Genomic DNA, 21,124 nt, shown 5'->3' on the forward strand with positions numbered 1-21,124 from the left:
GCGCGCGTCACAATTAGTTTTAAAATACTATAAAAACTAAACTCTTTTAAGGGTTTCGCTGAAGCCTTAAGCGTGTAAAATATAAAATACATATATATTATCTAAAATTACGATTTTGAGAGTGACAGCACACACAAAATTACAGCACAAAATTAGGTCACAATTCACGTCATCATAGCGCACCGGAAGCTCATCCACAACGTGTCGTCGGGAAATTCACGCGTGTGCGTTTCGTTCAACTTGCGATCAGATATTGGACAAAACGTAAGTGAAATACAGTTGTTGACTTTATGGCAAAGAATCGCACTTGGTGTTTTATCATTGTTGTGACAATAGTCTCCACTTATTGCATACATGATGCTATGTGCAGTCACAGTTTTATAAATAGCCAAAGCGTCTAACTCTTGTCTGCTAAATAAATGCACATTCCGTCACGTGGTAGCATGTAGTCAGTTCAACGTGAAATGAATATGTAACATATGTGGACATCGTGGTCGCAAAGTATATTCGTATTTATATATTTTTTTGTCTGATCTGCGCTGACATCGTTTGAGTACAAACTAACAGGCAATCATATTTTACCCGACTTGTATTGCGAAATAAGCTATTCAAAATATGAGAAAAACTTTTGAACCAGTTGCAAATGCTCACAACCTGGATAATTGACAATTATGACCGTAAAATGCAATGATTTTTTTTCTAATGGCTCAACTGAAGTGCAATATCAGATACTAAAATTATGAAATAGACTGCATTTCCATTGTTTGTTATTTTGCACAGGTGCTGAGCATCCTCTATTTTGGTCTTTTCAAGGTGTCCTTGTAGCGAGGCATCATGGGTCGCAGGTTGGATCCCGCCAACAAGGTGAAACGAGGTCCCGGGCGGAAATCCAGAAAGCAGCAAGGGGCGGAAACAGAGTTAACCAAATTCGTAAAAGATGGTGACTATGTGCTTTTCTTGTGATTCTTTATATAACAACAAATGTGTTCATTATAATGCAAAAAAAAAAAATCCATCTGACTGACTTTGGCTGTCTGCCTGCAGAGGAATCGGAGCAAAAACGTCAGTCAAGAAGAGCCAGGATAAGGTCAGCTATTGCTGAGATTACATAACACGAATGTGGAGTATATTCAGCTGCATCTTATTCATTCATGTCATGATTGATTTTGACAGGAATGCAAAAAAAATCGCCAACACTTTGACAAAGGCTAAAGCAGCTGCTGAGGAGCAGGCTAAGAAAGGTAAGTACTGTAGTAATAATTCCACTACAATGTCTGAGTTGATAGCAGAAGTTAGAGAGTCTTTTATATTCTAAATGTTATTCTAAATTCAAGATTCCGTAAGTTCTTAAGGTAATGGCTGCTCACGTTTGGTCTCTGAAGGCTTCACAGACGAGAACAGCAAATGGCTGAAGCCGACAAAGAGGAATCGCAAGGTGGAGCAATCCGACAGCGAGGAAGGCAGCGACGAGCACTGGGAGGAAGAAGACGATTTTGACGAGGAGGAGGAGGAGGCAGAAGTCGGAGCGCCGCCATCGAAGAAGAATGAAGGAAAGAACCAAGCAAAGATGAACACACAATTGGGAATGAAAGAATTGGAGGAGGAAGATGATGATGATGATGATGATGAAGAAATGGTAGATGACTACGGTGCTCTTGATGAAGAGGAAAGTGACGGAGATGAGGTACGTCCAGTAAAATGTGTCCAAATATTCCGACCATCAGCAGGTTGCAATTAGTCACAAAAAAAGTATACAAGTAGATTTTCTTTTTTTTAACTAAAACGTGTGATCATTCTGATTTGTAGCTTCTCCCTATTGAGCGTGCAGCCAAAAAACAAAAGGAGCTGAAGCAAACTATGGGGCTTGAGAGTGATGATGAGGAGGATGATGATGATAGTGATGAGGTGGATGATGACAAAGATGCCGATAAAAAATCCGATGATGAAGAGAAAGAAACATTGCAGACCAACGTAGACGACTTGGATAATTTCAGGTTTCCTAGACCGGAGGAGAGTGAGAATGAAGGTTAGTTCTAGAAACTATATAAGTGTACAAAAATCAAGCTGACCAAAACTTCTTCATCCGTTTGTCATCTGCACAAACCAGGAGTCCTGCCTGTGGACCTGAAGACGATACACCAAAGAATCAAGGACAACATTGACGTCCTTTGTAACTTTGCGTCGAAAAGAGAGCCGGGGAAAGCGAGAGTAGACTACGTCGCTCTGCTGAAAAATGATCTTTGCACCTACTACAGCTACAACGAGTTCCTCGTCGAGAAGTTCATCGAGCTCTTCCCGCCCTCGGAGGTGCGTGTTCGAAAAACGGTGTTGCCTTCACTTGCGAGCGGAAGTGAAGATGAGAGAACTAGATGATCGCCATGAAGCAGCTCGCGGCCTAACAATTTTACCATGCATGTTTTTCTCACTTACAGTTGGTGGAATTCCTTGAGGCGAATGAAGTTCACAGGCCAGTCACCATTCGGACCAACACATTGAAAACCAGGAGGAGGGACCTCGCTCAGGTAAATGCGTACAGATGGCCTTTATATAACCACATATATACGATGGAAAGACATTCAAAGACTTCTTTTTTTTAGGCCCTAATCAACAGAGGTGTAAACTTGGATCCACTAGGAAAATGGTCCAAAGTGGGTTTAGTCATTTACGATTCCTCTGTCCCCATTGGTGAGTTTGCCCTCCGGTCAATCATGATGAACTCTTTTTGAAGCTAAAAATGCTGACAAATGACTTTGCGGCTGTGTTATGACATAGGCGCCACTCCGGAGTACCTGTCTGGTCAGTATATGCTGCAAGGCGCTTCCAGCTTTCTGCCAGTAATGGCGCTCGCGCCGCAGGAGGGCGAGACCGTGTTGGACATGAGCGCTGCCCCGGGAGGGAAAACCACTTATATCGGTAATGGCCTTGGTCAATTCCTGTAAAATCACAAAAATTAACACACACACACACATCTTGTATTGGATCTCATTGGATTGCGGAGGATGTGTTTACGTCTTGAAGCATGTTTTCGAATATTTTCTGCCTCTCGCAGCTCAGCTGATGAAAAACACGGGGGTGGTCATCGCTAACGATGCCAACGCTGACAGATTGAAGAGTGTGGTGGGCAACATCCACCGTCTGGGCGTCACCAACACGCTAGTGTGCAATTACGACGGCAGGCGGTTCCCAAAGGTGACGCAAATCGCTGTTTGTTGACACGCTGAGTTGGAACTCGTTGTTGTGCGCTAAGACTCGTTGCAACGCAGGTCCTGGGCGGCTTCGACAGAGTGCTCCTCGATGCTCCGTGCTCCGGTACAGGCATCATCGCTAAAGACCCTGCTGTGAAGACCAACAAGGTAGAGCGCAATTTTCGGAGGGAGAAAATGCATCAATGTATTATCCTTGTAAATGTTGTCAATTCAAAACTTTAAACATTTGTTTGTAGCAATGTCGCTGATGTGTCGACTTTCTTGACAGGATGAAGCTGACATCCTGCGCGCCGCTCACTTGCAGAAAGAGTTGCTCATGTCCGCCATCGACTCTGTCAACGCCCAGTCCACCTCGGGAGGATATCTGGTCTACTGCACGTGCTCCGTGATGGTTCGTATTCCGCCTATGGGACGGCCATTGCCGCGCACGTCTGGCTTTTGTGACAAAATGTTTTGTGGCAGGTGGAGGAGAATGAATGGGTGGTGGACTACGCGTTGAAGAAGAGGAATGTCAAATTGGTTCCCACCGGACTGGATTTTGGCAAGGAGGGCTTCACCAGGTAACAAGACTGACTTTTTTTTTTTTATACAAAACTTTGTTCTCATCATGTGTTCCTATTAAGACGAGATCACTGTACCTGGCCTTTGTGTATTCATTCAGGTTCAGAGCTCACCGGTTCCACCCGACTCTGCAGCTCACCAGGCGGTTTTACCCCCACACTCACAACATGGACGGCTTTTTTGTGGCCAAGTTTAAAAAGTTCGCCAACGTGATTCCAACTGCACCCGCAGCGAAAGGTACACGCTTCTGACTGCACTTCTTGCTGACTTTCAGTATGAATTGATTAAGGAATATTCTTTTGTGTCCATATTACAGAAGAAGATAAGGCAGACGCTCCGGACGAAAAAGCGGCCGAAGCGGACGAGACCAAGGTCGTCCCCGGCGAGGCGGGCGAGTTAAAGCAGGAGGCTAAAATAAATGGAACAGCAGCAAAAAAAAGGCCTCACTTCCAGGCTAAAGGGAAAAACAACTCTCCTGCTGGACCGAAAAAAGCTAAGATAGCCAGGATGGACAGAGATACTGTGACAGGACAAAGGACCAAGACGCACGCCATGGCTGAGACGAAAGCGGGGAAGAAGGCTGAGAGCAGATTTGAGAAGAAGCAGGCCAACCAGAAGGAGAACCCCATGAAAGCTAAGAATAAAATGGGGAATAATTTCAACAAAAATAGGAAAAAGAAACAACAAGCTAAGAATACAATGGGGAAGAATACATTCAACAAAAAGTGGAAAAAGAAACAAGCGAGATCATAAAAAAAATGTATTTGTGTGTAGAAGGTTACTAAAAAAGGAGCTTTGTTGGGTCGTTTTGGAGATGTATGCAACAATCTCTCCACAACCGAGTCAAGCATAGCTAAAGTAACTACAGACGTACATATATTGTGCTGTTTTTTTTATTGTACCATGAAAGAGCAATTATATTTGTTGTGTTGACTGAATTATGTGAATGGGGTTCTCGCATAAACCTGACACAATAAATCTCTGAGATACCCATGTTCTTTAATCATTTTGCAGTGTTTGCTTTACTCAAACTTCATCTGACATCCAGTTAAGGCCATTTTTACAGCACTTATCGTCATTTTGGGGACACTCAAACTGTTGGCTTACACAGCGCATTTTGTGTGAGATGGCAGACTGGTTGGACTGGAAACCAACCTATTTCCACTATATTTTCCATCCAATTCACTATAAGTTTGGGACTGAACTGTAATGTGACACTGAATTCCCACCTTAATTTACATCGATTATTTTACTTTTCCAATTTTCTAAATCGAAACTTTTCACTGCAAAATCTTCCATCGGCGTCTTGTGTGGGAACAACCAATCGGAGGTGGCCTTCGGCTGACCGGAAGCTGTGTTGTTTACATTTTCCAAGATGGCGGCGGGGATGTATTTGGAGCATTATTTGGACAGTAAGCTATTTATCGAGATAAAACACATCCGTGACGCTTTGTAAAGAGCGATAACAGCAGAATACAATGTCGTTATTTTGCTTTCGAAGAACGGGCGGGACGTGAATCTTCATCTGTTCCCCAACCGTTAGGCAGCGCTCGGATCGGTCTATTTGCTGGATTGTCACTAAAATGGCGACTCAACGTTCAATTCCTCGCGTTTAGTCCATCAACACACCCTTTAAGTATACACGTGCCGGGCCTTAATTATTGGTACGAATGCTTGAAAATTACCCGTCGACATTGAGCTGCACATGAGCGGGAGCGAGCTACTTTTGCCTGTTTTTTGACTCCATTTATTGTCAATATATCTTTAATCCATTTTTCTGTGTCACACCAGGCATAGAGAACTTGCCCTTCGAGTTGCAGAGAAACTTCAATCTGATGCGGGATTTAGATCAACGCACAGAAGGTGGGAAGTGAATTTTAGGGAATCTACACATGGACTACAGCAGTGTTGTGTTTACAGAATAATTACTCAATGTTAACGGTCTTCCTGCAGATCTCAAAGGACAGATAGATTCCCTTGCCAAAGAATACACATCAAATGCTCGGACTCTTTCCTCCGAACAAAAGCTGTCTATACTGAGGCAAATCCAGCAATCATACAGCAAGTGCAAAGAGTTTGGCGATGACAAAGTGCAACTGGCCATGCAGACCTATGAGATGGTGAGTGTCAGATGTTTTGAAATGACGTTGGTGTGTGCTTGATCAAATTTATGACAAGCGTTCGTGTTTAGGTGGACAAGCACATCAGACGCCTGGACACAGACCTGGCCCGTTTCGAAGCCGACCTGAAGGAAAAACAGATCGAGAGCACAGATTATGATTCCACCTCCAGTAAAGGAAAGAAAGGTTTGTGCCGCGTCAATATGGATGCCTCCTCCCGTGTGCCCAGACAGTTAATCTACCATGTTGTGTAATTCCAGTTGACACCAGACAAAAGGAAAAGAAGTCGGCTAAAACGAGATCTAAAGTCAAAAGCTCAGATGAAGACGGCAGTCCCAAAAGCGCCCAGAAGAAAGTCAAACTCCTTCAAACGTATGTTTGCCTTCTGCTATTTGGCTGCTTTGTTATTTTGTCACATTTTGTCTTTCCAGGCCTAATTTTTTGTTTGTGCCATCAGGGGCGAATTCAACACCCCCTCCGCCAACTTTGGGAATGTGCACCCATCTGATGTGCTGGACATGCCAGTGGATCCCAACGAGCCCACGTATTGTCTGTGCCATCAGGTGTCTTATGGCGAGATGATCGGCTGCGACAACACTGATGTGAGTCGTCGTGCTCGTGTCCAGCATGAGCCGAATTCCAATTGTATTATTTACTATTTATTACACAATTTAATAAGTTCCAACAGCAACATTCTTGATTATTGAAGGGGGGGGGGGGGTAAAATGCATGGGTGCATATCATTCACTGTCCAACTGAGACTATAAATTCTAGTAAATGTATCATGTCAGTTTCCGTAATGTATTTGGCCCATTATTTTGATTTTATCAGTAAGCAAATAGCCTTTTTTATGGAAGCAGGAAAAATGTCAAAAAAATGAATGGAAAATGGCAAATCTTTTGAATAAGGTCACAGATGACAGACACGCTGAGTGATTGATTACTCAGACGACACGTACGGGCAATGTCTCCTGCGTGAAATTGATCCAAGCCTCTGAGTTTAATGTTATAGCCTTACACGGAAGTTTTTGTCTGCAGTGCTCCATTGAGTGGTTCCATTTTGCGTGTGTGGGTCTGACCACCAAACCACGAGGCAAATGGTAAGAAATCCGCAAATTCACAATGTTCTGGCCAATCTCTTTTCCCTACTCATGCAGTGTAATCCAAGTGTCTATGTTCTTCATGCAGGTATTGTCCACGCTGCTCTCAAGACAGAAAGAGAAAATAAAACGGTTGCTCCGGAATAAACGCTGATTACAAGGGGTGGGTGTGATTCGTCTTGAATGAGGACATTTCTTTTGGTTTTCATCATCCTTAACATTAGGGTGCTTCATTTTCCCCTTTTTTTTGTATTTGCCTTGGTCTGATGCAGTGTGTGACGAATTTATGAAGTGGTTTCTGGTGTATTTAAAAACTGTTTTTTTCGCTTAGTTACATTGGTGCTCTTAAAATGTTTTGTTTAAATAATAAACACTACAACTGCCCCAAACGGTATAATGGTTTGAATTTGCATGATGCAACGACTATTCACATGCAAAATGTAAAGTATTTTCTCTTGAAAAAAAGAACCTGGCCATTTATAATTTTTTGTTTGTTTTTTTGTTGTGTAGTTCCTTTTTTATGCCATGGCGAACAAACCTCACTGTTTTGTTTGAGAGGTAAGAAGACAAAAATAGTGTGATCACAAATGAGAAAGTATTAGTCATCCCTTTATTAGAGACGATTTTATTTTAGCATTTTGATCGAGTGCTGTTTAGAGTGCAAAGCATTTTGTGAAAAGAATTGTCATCGATGTAGCTGGAATATTGGTACAAGGAGGGAGGATGTGATTGTGTTATCAATCATTTGAATACAGCTACTACCTCAAATTCTTGCCTGTTGTGTTTTATTTTATTATGGCTTTTCATTTCCATTCAGTACCTTGATTTAAAAGTGCGGATCAGGATACATAGTGGATTGATTGAATATATTCCCTCAAAATATAAATTACATTCACAGTAAACCAAAGTCGCTTCGTGGATTCACTATAAACATTTCCCTGTAAGTGGCGCTGTTTTGCGGTTTATTTAATCCTTGAACAATTGTCGCTCATATATGACGTCACTAGAGCGCCGACTATTTGGCGCGATGTGCTACAAATTTGAAAATCCGAGGGCGGTCGAAACCCAGTTTGCGGACCAGAGGGCCGAGTGTGAAAACATTCGCCTCTTACGGTCGACGTCGCGGTGGACGGGAGAGCGAATAATAAAAGTAGGTCGAATGTTGTTAACTTAGCGAGGCTTTCGCCAGATAACAATTAATCGTGAGTGTTTAGCCGTAATGTCGTCATTACAAACGTGGGTAACGGCAGTTAGCATGTCTAGTTTAGGACCTGCGTTTCTAGTTTGTTTTCATATTTCTTGGTTGAATTTAGTCTTCAAGTTCTTCCTTCTGTTACGTCTTAAAACATAGTATTGCTTCAGTCAAAGAAAAACAAGAACAAAAAGTTTCCGGTGTTAATGTGATCTTTAGCTTTGACGAAATTGGGTTTTTGCTTTTGAATTCTCATCGGGGGGTTTCCCTACTCTGCAGGGATGTCGTGGGACTTTTTGGTGCCCGTGTGCGTGGGCGACCTGGTCAAGACCGGGGGGATAAACCAGTACGTCGTGCAAGATGTGGTTTCCCCAAAACAGTTGCCGTCCCATCTTCACAGTGAGTGGTCATCTAGTGTTTGGCTGTATTTTCATTGTAGTCACTTCATATGGTCTCATAACATTAATTACAATTTTTTTACCATTTAAATAAGACGGCAATGTGTAAAGATGATCTTAGTCTTGTGTTTCTGCCTCCATTGTACTCAGGATTCAAGGCTGCATTGAGAAGCCAAGGCCCTTTGTGCATCCTGGAACACTTTGACACAGCCTACAGTGTATTACAGTGAGTGAGATTTTTACTGTAATAGAACAGTTTTTTTTCTTTTCCAAAGTCAAAATCTGCAAATTAGTAGCCGTCCAAAAAGGGGATTTGTGATTGCGTATGTTCACTGTACAAGTATTGTCTTTACTCCCAAAGGCATGCCAACTCGGTGGATCTCAGTGTGAAAGAGGACACTCTGGACTTGCTGGTGCAAGGTTCGAGTTGTTCACATTGAATATTTTAAAAGGACTCTCATTAAAAGCCGTCAAATCATCTATTTTCCCGTTTACTTTTGTTGCAGTTGTCAGCAGCCTGTCCTCCTCCCTGCCCTCGTTGCTCATCTCGGTCTCCTTTTCTGCAGCCGAGCGAAAAGAGAATCTCAATGCCGTCAAAATGAGCGTCTTCTTGCTCTGCAAAATCACAGAGTGTCTCGAAAGCGACTCTTACAGGCAGAGCTTCATCGCTGCACCTGGCAAGGTATGACTTGGTAGAATATTTTACAGGGTATTGGGCTTTTTCTTTTTTTAATGCCCAGTGATGCAGTCTTGGCAGTATGGTGATCTGTCAGATCAGGGATTATGATCGCTTGCTTTCTGTTTGATGGGTAATCTTGGTAGTGTCATAGTCATATTTCACTACTGTAAGGGCCCACCTACACTTACGTTGTCGTTGCTTCTACAATATCTGTCCTCCTCAGAGTAATGAGATGGGACTGGTAGGAGATGTCAAACAATGTGTGAATGTCTGTTTGTGTGATGTTTGATTATATGTAGCAGTTGGCAAGACGATCTAGTCTCTTTGGAGGGTTTGGCAGGTATGAGCTACAATCTTTGGTAATCTGAGGGCATTTGTGTCATTGTATGATTAGTAGTTGCTTTTGCTCCAAAAAGCGATAAACTATAAAAGTGGTTTCACTCTTTGGACAGGGTGGCAGAAAGGCCAAAACGGGCGATGGACTCCAGCAGTGGGACAGCGAGCGGGAGCGAGTTCTTCAGGCTCTCGTGCAGCTACTCCAGGTGGACATCCGCTCCCTCTGGAATCTTTCCCTCGTTGAAGAAGAGTTCACCTGGTACTTAAAAGCGGCGTCAGCATTTGCTTTGTCTGAAATGTTTTTTCTGTGTGTGTTTTTTGGACTTTTGTGTTACTTCATTTCCTAAATTTGTCAGATTGAGATTTATTTACTAACCTGTCGGTTGAGGTCCAGATGTCTACCCCCACAAGTTCCTCATTGACTTTTGATTTCCTTAGCTGTGTGACCTGCTGTTGCTACAAGCTACTCGAGAATCCGACCATCAGCCACGTCAAGAGCAAACCCACCAGGGAAAATATCATCCATCTTCTCGGCTTGCTGATCAAGAAGTACAATCACCTCCTCGGTGAGGCTTCGACTTATCTTAGTGGGCTCCTTTAATCGATTGCAAACGCTGTAACTGAAATGCTTTGTAACGTACATGGTAACTGGCCGGTCGGAGCAACGTACTTTTGTTTGTTTGGCTTGTGCTGATGTCGGCGAACTCTTGATCGTCTGCCCAACAGGTGCCAGCGTGAAGGTGATCCAGCTGCTGCAACACTTTGAGCAGTTGTCCTCTGTGTTTGCTCAGGCCGTGTCTGTGTGGAGCACCGAATACGGAGTCAGGGCCATCATCGGGGAGGTCATAAGGTCAGTCAGCGTGCGGTCTTTTATACACACTCGTGACTGAATCGTTTCAATGTAGGACATTGGTGGATTGTTCTGAAATGGAGGGAGCATTGTAACAAGACCAAAACATTTATTCAGAGAGATTGGCCAGAAGTCAAGTGAGGAGCTCGCCAGGGAGGGCTCGGGTGTCAAAGCGTTTGCATCTTTCCTCTCTGAAGTCGGCGCACTGGTACCCGAGTTAATGATCCCCAACATCAGCGTACTGATCACACACTTGGAAGGAGAGGTACACGACCTTTTCAACACCTGCATCACACCACCCGTTCGTCGTTTGTTCCTTCTGAAGACAAATCCGTTTTGTGTAAATGATCCCTAGAGCCACACGATGCGTGTGGCCGTGTGCGAGGTGCTGGGTGACATCCTGGTGCGCGTCCTTTGCGGGGACGGACTGGAAGAGTCCAGCAGAGCTGACCGCGACCGCTTCTTTGACATCCTGCAGGAGCACCTGCACGACACGCACTCTCACGTCAGGGCGCGCGTCTTGCAGGTGTACGCTCGGATTGTAAACAGCAAGGTAAGTTCCCGAGTCTCGGAGGTTCATCTTGTGGTGTTTGCTGACTTAATGTTTGTTCTTCCCGCTCCTAGGCCTTGCCGCTATGTCGGTACAGCGAGGTGATGGGGCTGGCCGTGGGCAGACTGATGGACAAATCAATAAATGCGGTCAAGAGCGCCATCCAGCTGCTGGCAGCCTTCATTGCGCACAACCCCTACAGCTGCAAGGTAACGCACGTCGGAATCTTTGACCATCTTGAACCTCGCTGAAGCCTTTGTGACTTTCAGCTGAGCAGCGCGGATCTGAAAAAACCTTTGGAGAAAGAGACGGCCAAGCTGAGAGAGATGAAAGAGAAGCTGCGTGGGAGTGCACCGGGTGAGCGCTTGATTCTTGATGACCCGGTCTTCGATCTGGCCCGCTCCTCCTTGCCCAATGATGAAACCAAGGCGAATACGAGCTGAGTGAACGACAGCTGGCTGCTTCTTGCCTTAACTGGCGGGTAATCTTGGCAGTGCAAGGGAGGCTTGTTGCTCTGCTGTAAGGGCCCGTCGACAGTAAATCTGGCTGTGCTATTGGTTCTCCTCTGAAAGTTACATTGGAGGAATCATTTAGATGAAGCCCACAGTGTGTTTGTGTGTGTGTGTGTGTGTGTGTGTGTGTGTGTGTGTGTGTGTGTGTGTGTGTGTGTGTGTGTGTGTGTGTGTGTGTGTGTGTGTGTGTGTGTGTGTGTGTGTGTGTGTGTGTGTGAAGGCCTGAAGTTTGCCCAGCTGTTTTCACTCTTCACTCAGCAATGAGTTGCTTCTTTGGTAATCTGAGGGCCAAAAAAAAGTTTTACGTTCAACCACAACACAGCGGGTCATGCTCAATCATCTCCTTGTTATACATTCCCTCCATCTCGCTTTTAATTCCTGGCGCTCACCCTGCTGACGGCCAATACGTCATGTGGCTTCTTTGTCACGCCGCAAGAATTGACTTTTTGAAGAGTCTGACGCAATGCTTCCACTTTTAGCCGCAATGGAAAGTATTGGATGCATTCACTCTAAGTGCTTTGAGTCATAAAGTTACACCTGTTTCCCCGGCTCGACGCAACCCATTCAAGTTTGTGCGGGTTCATTAATGTGAGTGTAGCCGGCGTTCCTCAGAAAGCCTTTTAATATAATTGGAAAGGCTTTGCAAAAGACCGCAATTGCACAAATCTAACAAAAAGATGAAAAGTACGTCGGGATGTGACAAAATAAAAGCAACTCGGGGGACTGTGCTGAACTACGTGGTCTGTTTCCTTTTCATTCTTCATGATAACATTCAACTGTTCCCCCCCCCTGGGTTTGTGCCTTTGCAGTAATTAAGGCATCAGAACTGTGGGCCGCCATGGAGCCTGAAGTGCGCATCACCGTCGACACCGAGCTGGAGCCTTCGAATGATTCCGAGAAGGAGCAAAATGAGGAGGATCCAGATGTCGAGGAAGGAAACGAGATGGAGGATGATAGGGCAACCGGCGTGAAGATTGCTCAGTACCTCCGGGTCAACAAATACAGGTAAACCTGCTATAATGTCGGAAAACTGTGTTTACAATACACGTGACTATTTTCTTCTCTGCAGGAATGCCGTGCGTCTCTGCATCAAGGCCCGCAGCCGCTTTGCCAAATCGGAGATGTTTGCTGCCCTGTCTGATCTCACTTCCGAGACGCTAATGGACACGCTGGCCTGTCTCTTCATAGGTCATCCCGTTTGTTCGCTTCACTTTGTGTGTCACTCAGGCCCGTTGAGATTCGCTTCTGGGGTTTCGTCCTTATGAGAGGACGTCCCTTTGACATCTTTTGATGTCGCATGATTATAATTGACAAGTTCATAATGGAAATAGCTTTTAAAGTATGTCGGAAACCAACCGCCATGACAATGTCACTCAGGGGGGACAACTTAAATGATGGCGGAGGTCACTTTGATTGGCACTTAATGTACAAGTCCAAATCATGACAATCCTTAAGATAATTTATTTCCCGTTCCTTCTCCTTAGGCTCTGACCGGGACACCCCCGAGCACAGTCAGCACTTGCCTCCCACTCCACAGAAAGGCGACAAAGAGGCGGACGATGCGGAGTTCAAGAAGCAGGAGATGTTGGTGCAGTATCTCAGAGATACGGAAACCTTCGCCCTTCAAGTGGAGAGAGCCATCTCTGTCATCAACTCCATGTTGTACTGGAAAACCACTTCAGGTTGCTGCTCTTCAAGTGTTTTCAAAAAGTCGTTCGTGTTTTGTTACTGATGGATAGTTTTTGTTTTGTAGTGGTTCAGGAGGCGGTGCAGTTTTGCGTCACAGTCTGCGAGTTTGGCGTAGCCAACTCTCTCAGCGGCGTGAGGAAAATGTTGCCTCTAGTTTGGTCGACTGATTCGGCCATCAAGGATGCAGTAATCCAGGCCTACAGACGCCTCTATCTCAACCCCAAAGGAGACACTGTCAGGTCAGCAAAAAACACTCACTCAATGACATGCTAGCAACTTTGGAAAAGGCCACATGTGGTGCCACCAGCCGGTTGTAACTGCCTTTAGTCGAGGAGGCGCTAGAGTCTAAATAAATAACAATTTGGCTATGGAATGATGCCTTTAAATAAAAGCCTTCCCCTAAAGATGCGTGATGCTATAAAGTAATGATAGAATAGCATCGCCATAGCAACCATGCAGTACAAGGTCATGTCTTTGAATAATTGAAATGCCAAGTTTGGTTCTTCCACTCAAGCTTCTCCGTTTATTGATTTACTTTAAGCTGAAGCACTCAATCGAGGGAATTTGTGATATTCATCCTTATCCTATTTTATCCCGCCAGGGTGAAAGCTCAGACTCTTGTGGACAGTTTGTCAGAACTAATGGTGGACGCGTCTCTTGGAACGATTCAGTGCCTTGAGGAAATAGTGAGTCGTTTATTCCTGAATGTGTCGACGGGGTGATTTTTAGCCACCTAACCACAAAACGTCCCAATTGTGTCACTGTAGGTGCAGGAGTTCTTCGGAAGTGGCAACAGCCTGGAGTCGACGGTGGTGCAGGTCCTGTGGGGGAGGTTCACCGGCAAAACGGAAAGCTCGCCTCTGTATAGGCGAGCTGCCGTGCTGCTGCTGGGAATGGCTGCACGGTGAGACAACCGTTGGACGATGCACGTCACCACCCAATCTCGCTCCTGCGTCAAATCGTCTCATTTGTAACACCGCGCTAATCGACCGTGGCTTTTTCGTGGAATCCAAGTCACGGCCCAAAAAATAGGAATGTGTTGAGCGGAATATTTTTAGTGTCTCCCCGGCTGCTCAAAGGCTTCCACCGCTGCGGGGAAGAGTAAAGCGAGACTATCTGCAGTCCGCCCACACCGCCGCATGTCTTCACCCAGCCGACAACATTCACAACCTATTAAATCTCAATGCGGTTCTCTTCAAACCCGGCTTCCCACGTACATTATCTGGCCGAGCGCCGGCGAGGCCACCTCAACGGCGCTCGAGTTAATGTAGGCCATCCGTTTGCGTAATAACGTTCATTTTTGGCGCTTGTCTTTTCTCAACAGGGCAGAAAGTGAGGTGGTCCTCAGCAATCTAGACACGCTTTGTGCGGTGGCCTTGGGAGAAAAAGTCACAGGAGACTTTCTGATGGCGAGAGACACCGTCATCACCATCTGCAGCATCACTGACCATGTTCGGGTAAGCATGTTTATCGAAACTCTTGATGGCCTTTGAAGTTTCTGAAATGTGTAATGTTCCTTTCACCAGCAATCAAAAGGTACCCCATTCCGACTGCCTCAAGAACATGTGCTTTTTACCCGCCTCACACAAGCAATCGCTGAAGGTATTTTTTTTTTATTTTTACTTTTTGCTTGGTATGTTTTCACTCGTCTGACGGTGGGCAATGGCTCGTTCCAGGTGCCATGATGGAGGACCCGCACTGGCAGAGCTTCATGGAGCAAGCCGTCCGCCTCACCTACTTTCTGGCTGAATCTCCTGACCAGTTGTGCTCCCGCTTGATCCAACGCACCGCACGACTCCTGCTCGATCAAATTCATGAAGGCTGCGAGCTTAACTCCAAGGATGTCCCTCCTACACAGGAGGGCTCGCAAGAGGCCAGCGAGGAAGGTGAACGACATTTTATTTTTTTATATCCTCACCCCACACTGTTGCTTCACTGGTGTTCTCCTCTCCCGCAGTGAACTGTGTTTGTCTGGCTCAGCTGCTGGCTTTGTGTGGCTGCGTGGCCTTCTGGCAAGTGTCGCACCTCGAGCGCAGCGTGAGTGGCGAGTTGCGGAGGCGGAGATTAGAGACCGAGGAGCGGGAGGAGAAGGAAAAGGCTCCACCCGGCAAAGCTAAGGTGCGTCACCACTGCTGTGTACGTGCATGTAGACATTCTTAGAAGTTGCTGTTATGCATCTGCTGTCATTATTTTAAAAAAGATAATAATAATAAATAATTATGTAACACTCGTCTGAGTTGCATTTAAAAATTTTAACACGGAATCGTATCAAAACGTTTTGTTTAGAAAATTCAATGTCTTTCATTTGATGATATGCCCCGTGCATTTTTGTGCCATCTGAAGTCTTTTATTTTTTATTATTATTATCATTATATAAAGGGTAAGGAAATAGTTTGTGAAATTTGCTCGCAGAAAAAAAAAAATCTTTAAAAGTCAAACTCAGTGGACACAGATTTCTCATGGCAATTTTTTTAGTTTAAATTTAAGACATTGACAGACACTAGTAGCGTTTATATTTATTGTGTTCATCTCATCATTTACTAACATCAGTTTTGAGATGAAGTCTGTGTGATGAAGTGTCAAGCTTTGTGATAGCCAAAAGAAAGTTACGCCACTCTTGAATTTTCCACCAGCTAACGGCAAACGAGAGCGCAATGGAGGAGGAGCTAGGCTTGATGGGCGCCTCTGCGGATGATACAGAGGCCGAGCTCATCAGGAAGATTTGCGAAACGGAATTGCTAGCTGGTAACAAGAATTACATCCAATCTTCTCCTCTTTTGTCCTGTATTTAGTTGCTCATTAAACGCACGCTGCTCCATTCACATGCTAATGCTGTGTTTTGCGTCCACCCTGCCAACTCTGTTCTCTCCTTAAGAGGAGAACCTGCTGAGTGCATTCCTTCCTTTGCTGGTGAAAGTATCCAGCTCACCCGGACGCTATTGCCACCCTCAGCTCATCACGGCGGCCTGTCTGGCTCTCTCGCAATACATGATGATTAGGTAAACACATTCCCTGCTGTTTTGAATCATTAGGATAATGATTGGTCTTTTTTTTTTTTCCCCTCCCCCCTTTTCCAGCCCATCTGTTTGTGAGGCGAACGCCCGTCTAATGTTCACAGTGCTGGAGCGCTCTCCACTTCCCGTGGTCAGGGCCAACGCCATCATTGCTCTGGGAGACCTAACTGTCCGCTTTCCCAACATATTGGAACCCTGGACCCAGAATTTATACGCCAGGTAATGGGACTGGCTTTTTGAGTCCAATCAACAGGTCGCTGTCACGTAAGCGTTCATTTCTCACAATTTCAGGCCTGTTGTGAGTTGATTGCGCAAGCTGTGTGGGCGGTTGTCCTGATTGTCTTATTCAATTTATTATTATTATTTTTTTGCATCACTCTGCTCTCCATACACTCCACTGAGTCACGATGAGCGGAAGTTGACTCTTTCCATTTTTATCAACTAACTTGAGACGGATGTGTGGTCAAACTCACGTGGTTGTCATGGCAACAAGGCCAGTGCTCTATGAACCGAGGCTTGTGACGCCTTCGACAAGGTCTTCGCCCTTCAAGCGTTTAATTAATAGCTTGTAACAGATTGCGGCTGGTCACTCTGCTGTAATTATACACAGCGGCTGCGAGAGTAGGACAGAAACAAAATCATTTCCACTTGTGTCAAGAAGTCGACTTTAAAACACTAATGGATTCTCAAGTCAAAGCCCCGCCGCCAACTTGGAAGCCAAGATGTTTCGTTTGATGTGTTTAATTATAACGCTCGACAACGGATGCGTTTTGGCGTTTGGGAAATGTCAACATTCACTTCCTTTCTAATGCCTCCTTGCCGTCCTCGTGTTGCCTACCTGATAATTTCCCCCTAATTCTCTCCCACACAAACACCTCCACTGTCCTCCGAGCTGTCGGCGTCGCTGCTGCCACCGCCTTGGAGCCTTCAGATAAGCGTATTAAGAATTAATTACCTCGTTCATTGCTGCAGTAAGCCCCTGCATTGGCAAGAGCGAGTGGCGTGCACGCCTTTCTGATCTTCCGCCAGAAGTCCCGCCTCCTTGCCATAAATGAGCAACGCTTAATGACTTTCTTTTGTGTGGTGAGTTTGATTGAGGCAAACTTTTATTTTATTTATTTTTTCTCTCAAACTTGGCTCACCCAGGGCGATAGAAGATGGACGGATGCCATGTCCACATCCGGCCTGCACCGCAGGCGATATCGCTCAAGTTTGGGGTTGTCTCGTTATGCTAATGCGACATCCTTCTCTCGCAGGCTCAGCGACGAGGTTCCGTCTGTGAGGCAGACGGCTGTGACAGTGCTGACACAATTGGTCCTTAAGGATGTGCTGAAGGTCAAAGGTCAAGTCAGCGAGGTGGCCGTGCTGTTAATTGACCCCGAGCTACACATATCCAGCCTGGCCTTGAACTTCTTCAACGAGCTGGCCTCCAAGGTGCGCCCTCCCACAGCTTTGAGGTTTGGAATTACAATGGAGTTCTCACGTACCGCTACCTGCCAATCATCTTCCACCTTCAGGACAACGCCATTTACAACCTGCTCCCGGACATCATCAGCCGTCTGTCTGACCCGGAGAGGGCCATGAGCTCCGACGACTTCAACACCATCATGAAGTGAGTCGGCTGCCGTTATGACTTGTCGGATTCTGGAGTATATCAAGGCAAGGGTGAATTTTGTGTATCCAAAGTACTAGTGGTATCGGTACTTGGTATCGATGACTACTTGACATCCTGGATACCAAATATTTCTTTAAAAAAAAAAAAAAAACAGGCTTAAAAACTGCACGGTATAAAATATTCAGAAGAAGCAATCATCACAAATATTGCATACTCAATATTTACCGGATCTATGTGTTTTTAGACGGCTCTTCTCGTACATCACCAAGGAGAGACAGACGGAGTCTTTGGTGGAGAAACTATGTCAGCGCTTCAGGACCGCCAGGTGAGCGCACGAGCATTGCGTGTGGCGCGGCTCTGTCGTGGCGTCGCCTTTGTCTTTGCCCATTGTGAGCATGTCAGCTAATTAGTTGTGTTTGTGTGTGTGTGTGAAGAGGCGAGCTGACATTTAATGCCAGTTCACCTATTAATCACACGCTGACATAACCTTCACTCATCTTGTCTTTCCGCGCCGTTTGAGAACGGAGGTGGAACAATGGGCCGAGACCTGCGCCTCAGCTCCACCTCTGACTCATCCGTACTCCGAGGAAGGACATTTTACATTACTCAGTGGCAAAGTGAATTATAGATAGCAAATGCGATTTGTTCCAAATGCCACGACAAAGCCAAATCCACGAGTAAAAGATCCAGAACGGCGTTCCCATTTGCATAATTTTCTAATCCGATTTAGTGGCCTCAAATTGGTCTTCTTTACTCCGCAGGACGGAGCGCCAGTGGTGTGACCTGGCCGTCTCGCTGTCCCTGCTGTCCATGTGGGAGCGCGGCTTCAAGAGGCTGCAGGAGTGCTGGGAGTGCTACAGCGACAAGCTGACCGAGCCCGGCGTCTACCAGCCTCTGCTCGCCATCGCTGCCAAGCTGCGCCGAGGAGCCAAGATCCAGTTCAAGGTGCCGCCAATTTGTCATAGCCCTATATCAGTTGTTTTTTTCTTTCAGGCCCAATAATGATTATTAATGGCTAAGGAGCCTGATATTGATATGCAGCAAAACGTAAAGTTTTTTTTTTGCATTGGCACAATATCTTTGTTTTAAAATTCGACCAAAACGTGCAGAAGTTCTAAAACAAAAGGTTTACAAGGGACACCACCACCGCTTATGGCTCCCTGAAGGTTTATGAAATATATAAGTATTAAACATCCATTTTCTGTACCGCTTTGTCCCCACGGGGGTCACGGGTGTGCTCGAGCCTATCCCAGCGGTCATCGGGCAGTAGGCGGGGGACACCCTGAACCGGTTGCCAGCCGATCCCAGGGCACACAGAGACAAACCACCATCCGCACTCGCACCTAGGGGCAATTTGTAGTGCTCAGTCGTCCTATCAATCATGTTTTGGAGATGTGGGAGGAAACCGGAGTACCCGGAGAAATCTCACGCGGGTTTGGGGAGAACATGGAAACTCCACACAGGGAGGGTCAAAGGTGGAATTGAACGGGCACCCTCCTAACTGAGGCGGACGTGCTAACCAGTGCACCACCAAGTAAATATAATTTGAATGTAATATAAACGTGTCACAGAGCCAAGTGGACGACTTTGAGAAGCGTCTGACTGCGGTCCACACACGAGGTCTGGAGAACGTGGAAAGCCCCGAGATGGAAGAAGAAAGTCAAAAAGAGGGCAGGGCCACTAACAAGACGGTCACGCCAAGGCCTGCAAGAGGTCGTGCCAAGTCCAAGCGAGGTCTGTGCATCATCTTCGTCTTTTAAAATGTATATTTACTGTAATTAATTAAGGCTTGCTTGCTTGACCGATTTAATCGGCTGAGATCAGCGCTTTTAACATTTTATTTTATCAAGCTCCACTAAAATTCCCGTGTTCTGTCTCTCGTTCCATCCAGGTCAGTCAAAGTCGTCAGTTTCCAGCCAGTACGACGACAGTTTTGTCACGCCTCAGAGAACTCGCAAGTCCAAGAAGAAACCTGTCATCACCTTCAGCAGTGACGAAGAGGAGAGCGAGGAGGGTGAGTCCATCCGAACTAGGAACTGAATCAAGACGTTGGGGTTAATTGAGGTTCTTTTCTAAGAGAGTGGTATCTCGCTGCTTTCCTTGGTGGAGGTACCCAGACAGTTGTCCTCGATGCTCACCTTCATCTCGCTCCAATGTTTATCTTTCATCAGATGCCGTGCTGGACGAGAGCGAGACCCCCAAAGTCACCACGCCGATTGGCCGCACATCTCGACGAGCTCGCCTCAGAAACTGAACAGTTTTTAATTGTTTTATTTTATTATTTTACTACCCTCATGCCGATTAACGTGCCCCTTTAATCAAGGAGTCTTTTAATAAACCCGCACCTGATGTGGTTGTTTCAAACGTCCTGAGCGGCGGTGTCCTTTTGTCGCATCACCGTCCAACCTGTGTGCTGGCTTACACCAGAACTTTTCAAAATGGTGGCGCAGTGCTAAAACAATTCATCTGGAGTCATTTTGTCAGCTCAGTGGTGGGACTCGCTTGTTTATTTAGTTATTTATTGACTATTTTTCCTCAGGCTGCTGTGCTTTGCTTCAGCCTGATTTTGGGTGTTTGGACAGTGATGTGTCGCCACCTGTGTTCTTTTCCTTGCAGTTTTCCGCTCTGCCTCACCCACCGCGGCGCTCCCGCCATCACACTGGCTTTTCCCTCTGACTTTGTGTGCATACTAACAATCCGCTCTTTCCCCGTCGTTCCTCTGACGTTTTGGTTTCATAGCAGGTTGGCCTGACTTCACTCAGCAATCTTTTCGAGGTCTGTGCCTGGTAATCCCCTCCACTTACGCTCACTGCCTACATTTTTCTTTTTAAATTTTTTTTTTTTAGATTTCCTCCCACAGTGCTCATCTCTCCGCTGACATCACATGCAACCCCCCTCCCTCACTGCCTTCCCCCCCCTCCCTCTCATGATTGCTAATCTCTCCTTTTCGCCTGCTGCCTGCCCCCACATGTTGTCCTCTCCCAAAAAACATAAAAGCGGGGTGAATTTCTCGTCGTGTGTATTCATAAACGCTTATGTAAAGTCCCCACTTTCCAAACGGAGGCTTCGCAATACGACTCCGCTCCATTTTAGGCTAAATCAACCTCTATTTCACATGTATGTTTTAAGTTTTAGATGCTACCTTGAGATGTTTGATGAACTGGAGGATGTAGTTGAAATAATTAGAGGCTGTTGAACTTCTCGCTTGTGTTGTAATTTAGCGGCGGGTGGTTGTGGGGAGCAGATGGCACTGACAGACTGTAACTTGGCCAAAGGCGAGTGGAGCTCAGTGCACGCTGGCAA

The 21,124-nt window shown here is 45.7% G+C and overlaps 3 protein-coding genes and 1 non-coding gene across 5 annotated transcripts; all 4 read left to right on the forward strand.

Moving 5' to 3' along the window:
- The first annotated feature begins 174 nt into the window (after window positions 1-174).
- On the forward strand, window positions 175-4,770 carry nop2 (NOP2 nucleolar protein homolog (yeast)). Of its 2 annotated transcripts, none has more exons than XM_061289928.1 (16): window positions 175-264; window positions 814-940; window positions 1,045-1,087; window positions 1,174-1,241; window positions 1,383-1,684; window positions 1,807-2,026; window positions 2,108-2,307; window positions 2,433-2,522; window positions 2,598-2,685; window positions 2,773-2,913; window positions 3,050-3,189; window positions 3,264-3,353; window positions 3,475-3,597; window positions 3,669-3,766; window positions 3,868-4,004; window positions 4,084-4,770. In XM_061289928.1, exons 2-16 carry the CDS (start codon window positions 835-837, stop codon window positions 4,518-4,520), a joined length of 2,283 nt encoding a protein of 760 aa, XP_061145912.1. In that variant the 5' UTR covers window positions 175-264; window positions 814-834; the 3' UTR covers window positions 4,521-4,770. The 2 variants fall into 2 exon arrangements, with proteins under 2 accessions (XP_061145912.1, XP_061145911.1); XM_061289927.1 differs by having other exon boundaries at window positions 183-264; window positions 781-940.
- Window positions 4,771-5,051: 281 nt separating this feature from the next.
- Window positions 5,052-7,754, forward strand: ing4 (inhibitor of growth family, member 4). Its single transcript, XM_061290078.1, has 8 exons — window positions 5,052-5,179; window positions 5,559-5,630; window positions 5,721-5,887; window positions 5,959-6,073; window positions 6,148-6,259; window positions 6,345-6,489; window positions 6,925-6,986; window positions 7,075-7,754. Exons 1-8 carry the CDS (start codon window positions 5,143-5,145, stop codon window positions 7,112-7,114), a joined length of 750 nt encoding a protein of 249 aa, XP_061146062.1. The 5' UTR covers window positions 5,052-5,142; the 3' UTR covers window positions 7,115-7,754.
- A 226-nt stretch (window positions 7,755-7,980) lies between these two features.
- ncapd2 (non-SMC condensin I complex, subunit D2) lies at window positions 7,981-20,185 on the forward strand. The gene is made up of 32 exons (XM_061289880.1): window positions 7,981-8,136; window positions 8,458-8,577; window positions 8,727-8,802; window positions 8,938-8,996; window positions 9,083-9,258; window positions 9,708-9,850; window positions 10,030-10,157; window positions 10,318-10,441; window positions 10,559-10,706; window positions 10,797-10,994; window positions 11,066-11,200; window positions 11,261-11,348; window positions 12,313-12,508; window positions 12,573-12,691; window positions 12,988-13,185; window positions 13,257-13,431; window positions 13,794-13,878; window positions 13,960-14,096; window positions 14,517-14,649; window positions 14,719-14,794; window positions 14,869-15,078; window positions 15,150-15,310; window positions 15,826-15,937; window positions 16,068-16,191; window positions 16,270-16,425; window positions 17,463-17,640; window positions 17,724-17,818; window positions 18,066-18,146; window positions 18,583-18,766; window positions 19,393-19,555; window positions 19,713-19,835; window positions 19,993-20,185. Exons 2-32 carry the CDS (start codon window positions 8,460-8,462, stop codon window positions 20,073-20,075), a joined length of 4,182 nt encoding a protein of 1,393 aa, XP_061145864.1. The 5' UTR covers window positions 7,981-8,136; window positions 8,458-8,459; the 3' UTR covers window positions 20,076-20,185.
- LOC133161619 (small nucleolar RNA U85) lies at window positions 9,311-9,628 on the forward strand. The gene has a single exon (XR_009716102.1). It is a non-coding gene; the product is annotated as a small nucleolar RNA U85 (small nucleolar RNA).
- Window positions 20,186-21,124: the final 939 nt, after the last annotated feature.

Source organism: Syngnathus typhle, linkage group LG10, assembly GCF_033458585.1.
Source record: "Syngnathus typhle isolate RoL2023-S1 ecotype Sweden linkage group LG10, RoL_Styp_1.0, whole genome shotgun sequence".
NCBI classification, from domain to species: Eukaryota; Metazoa; Chordata; class Actinopteri; order Syngnathiformes; family Syngnathidae; genus Syngnathus; species Syngnathus typhle.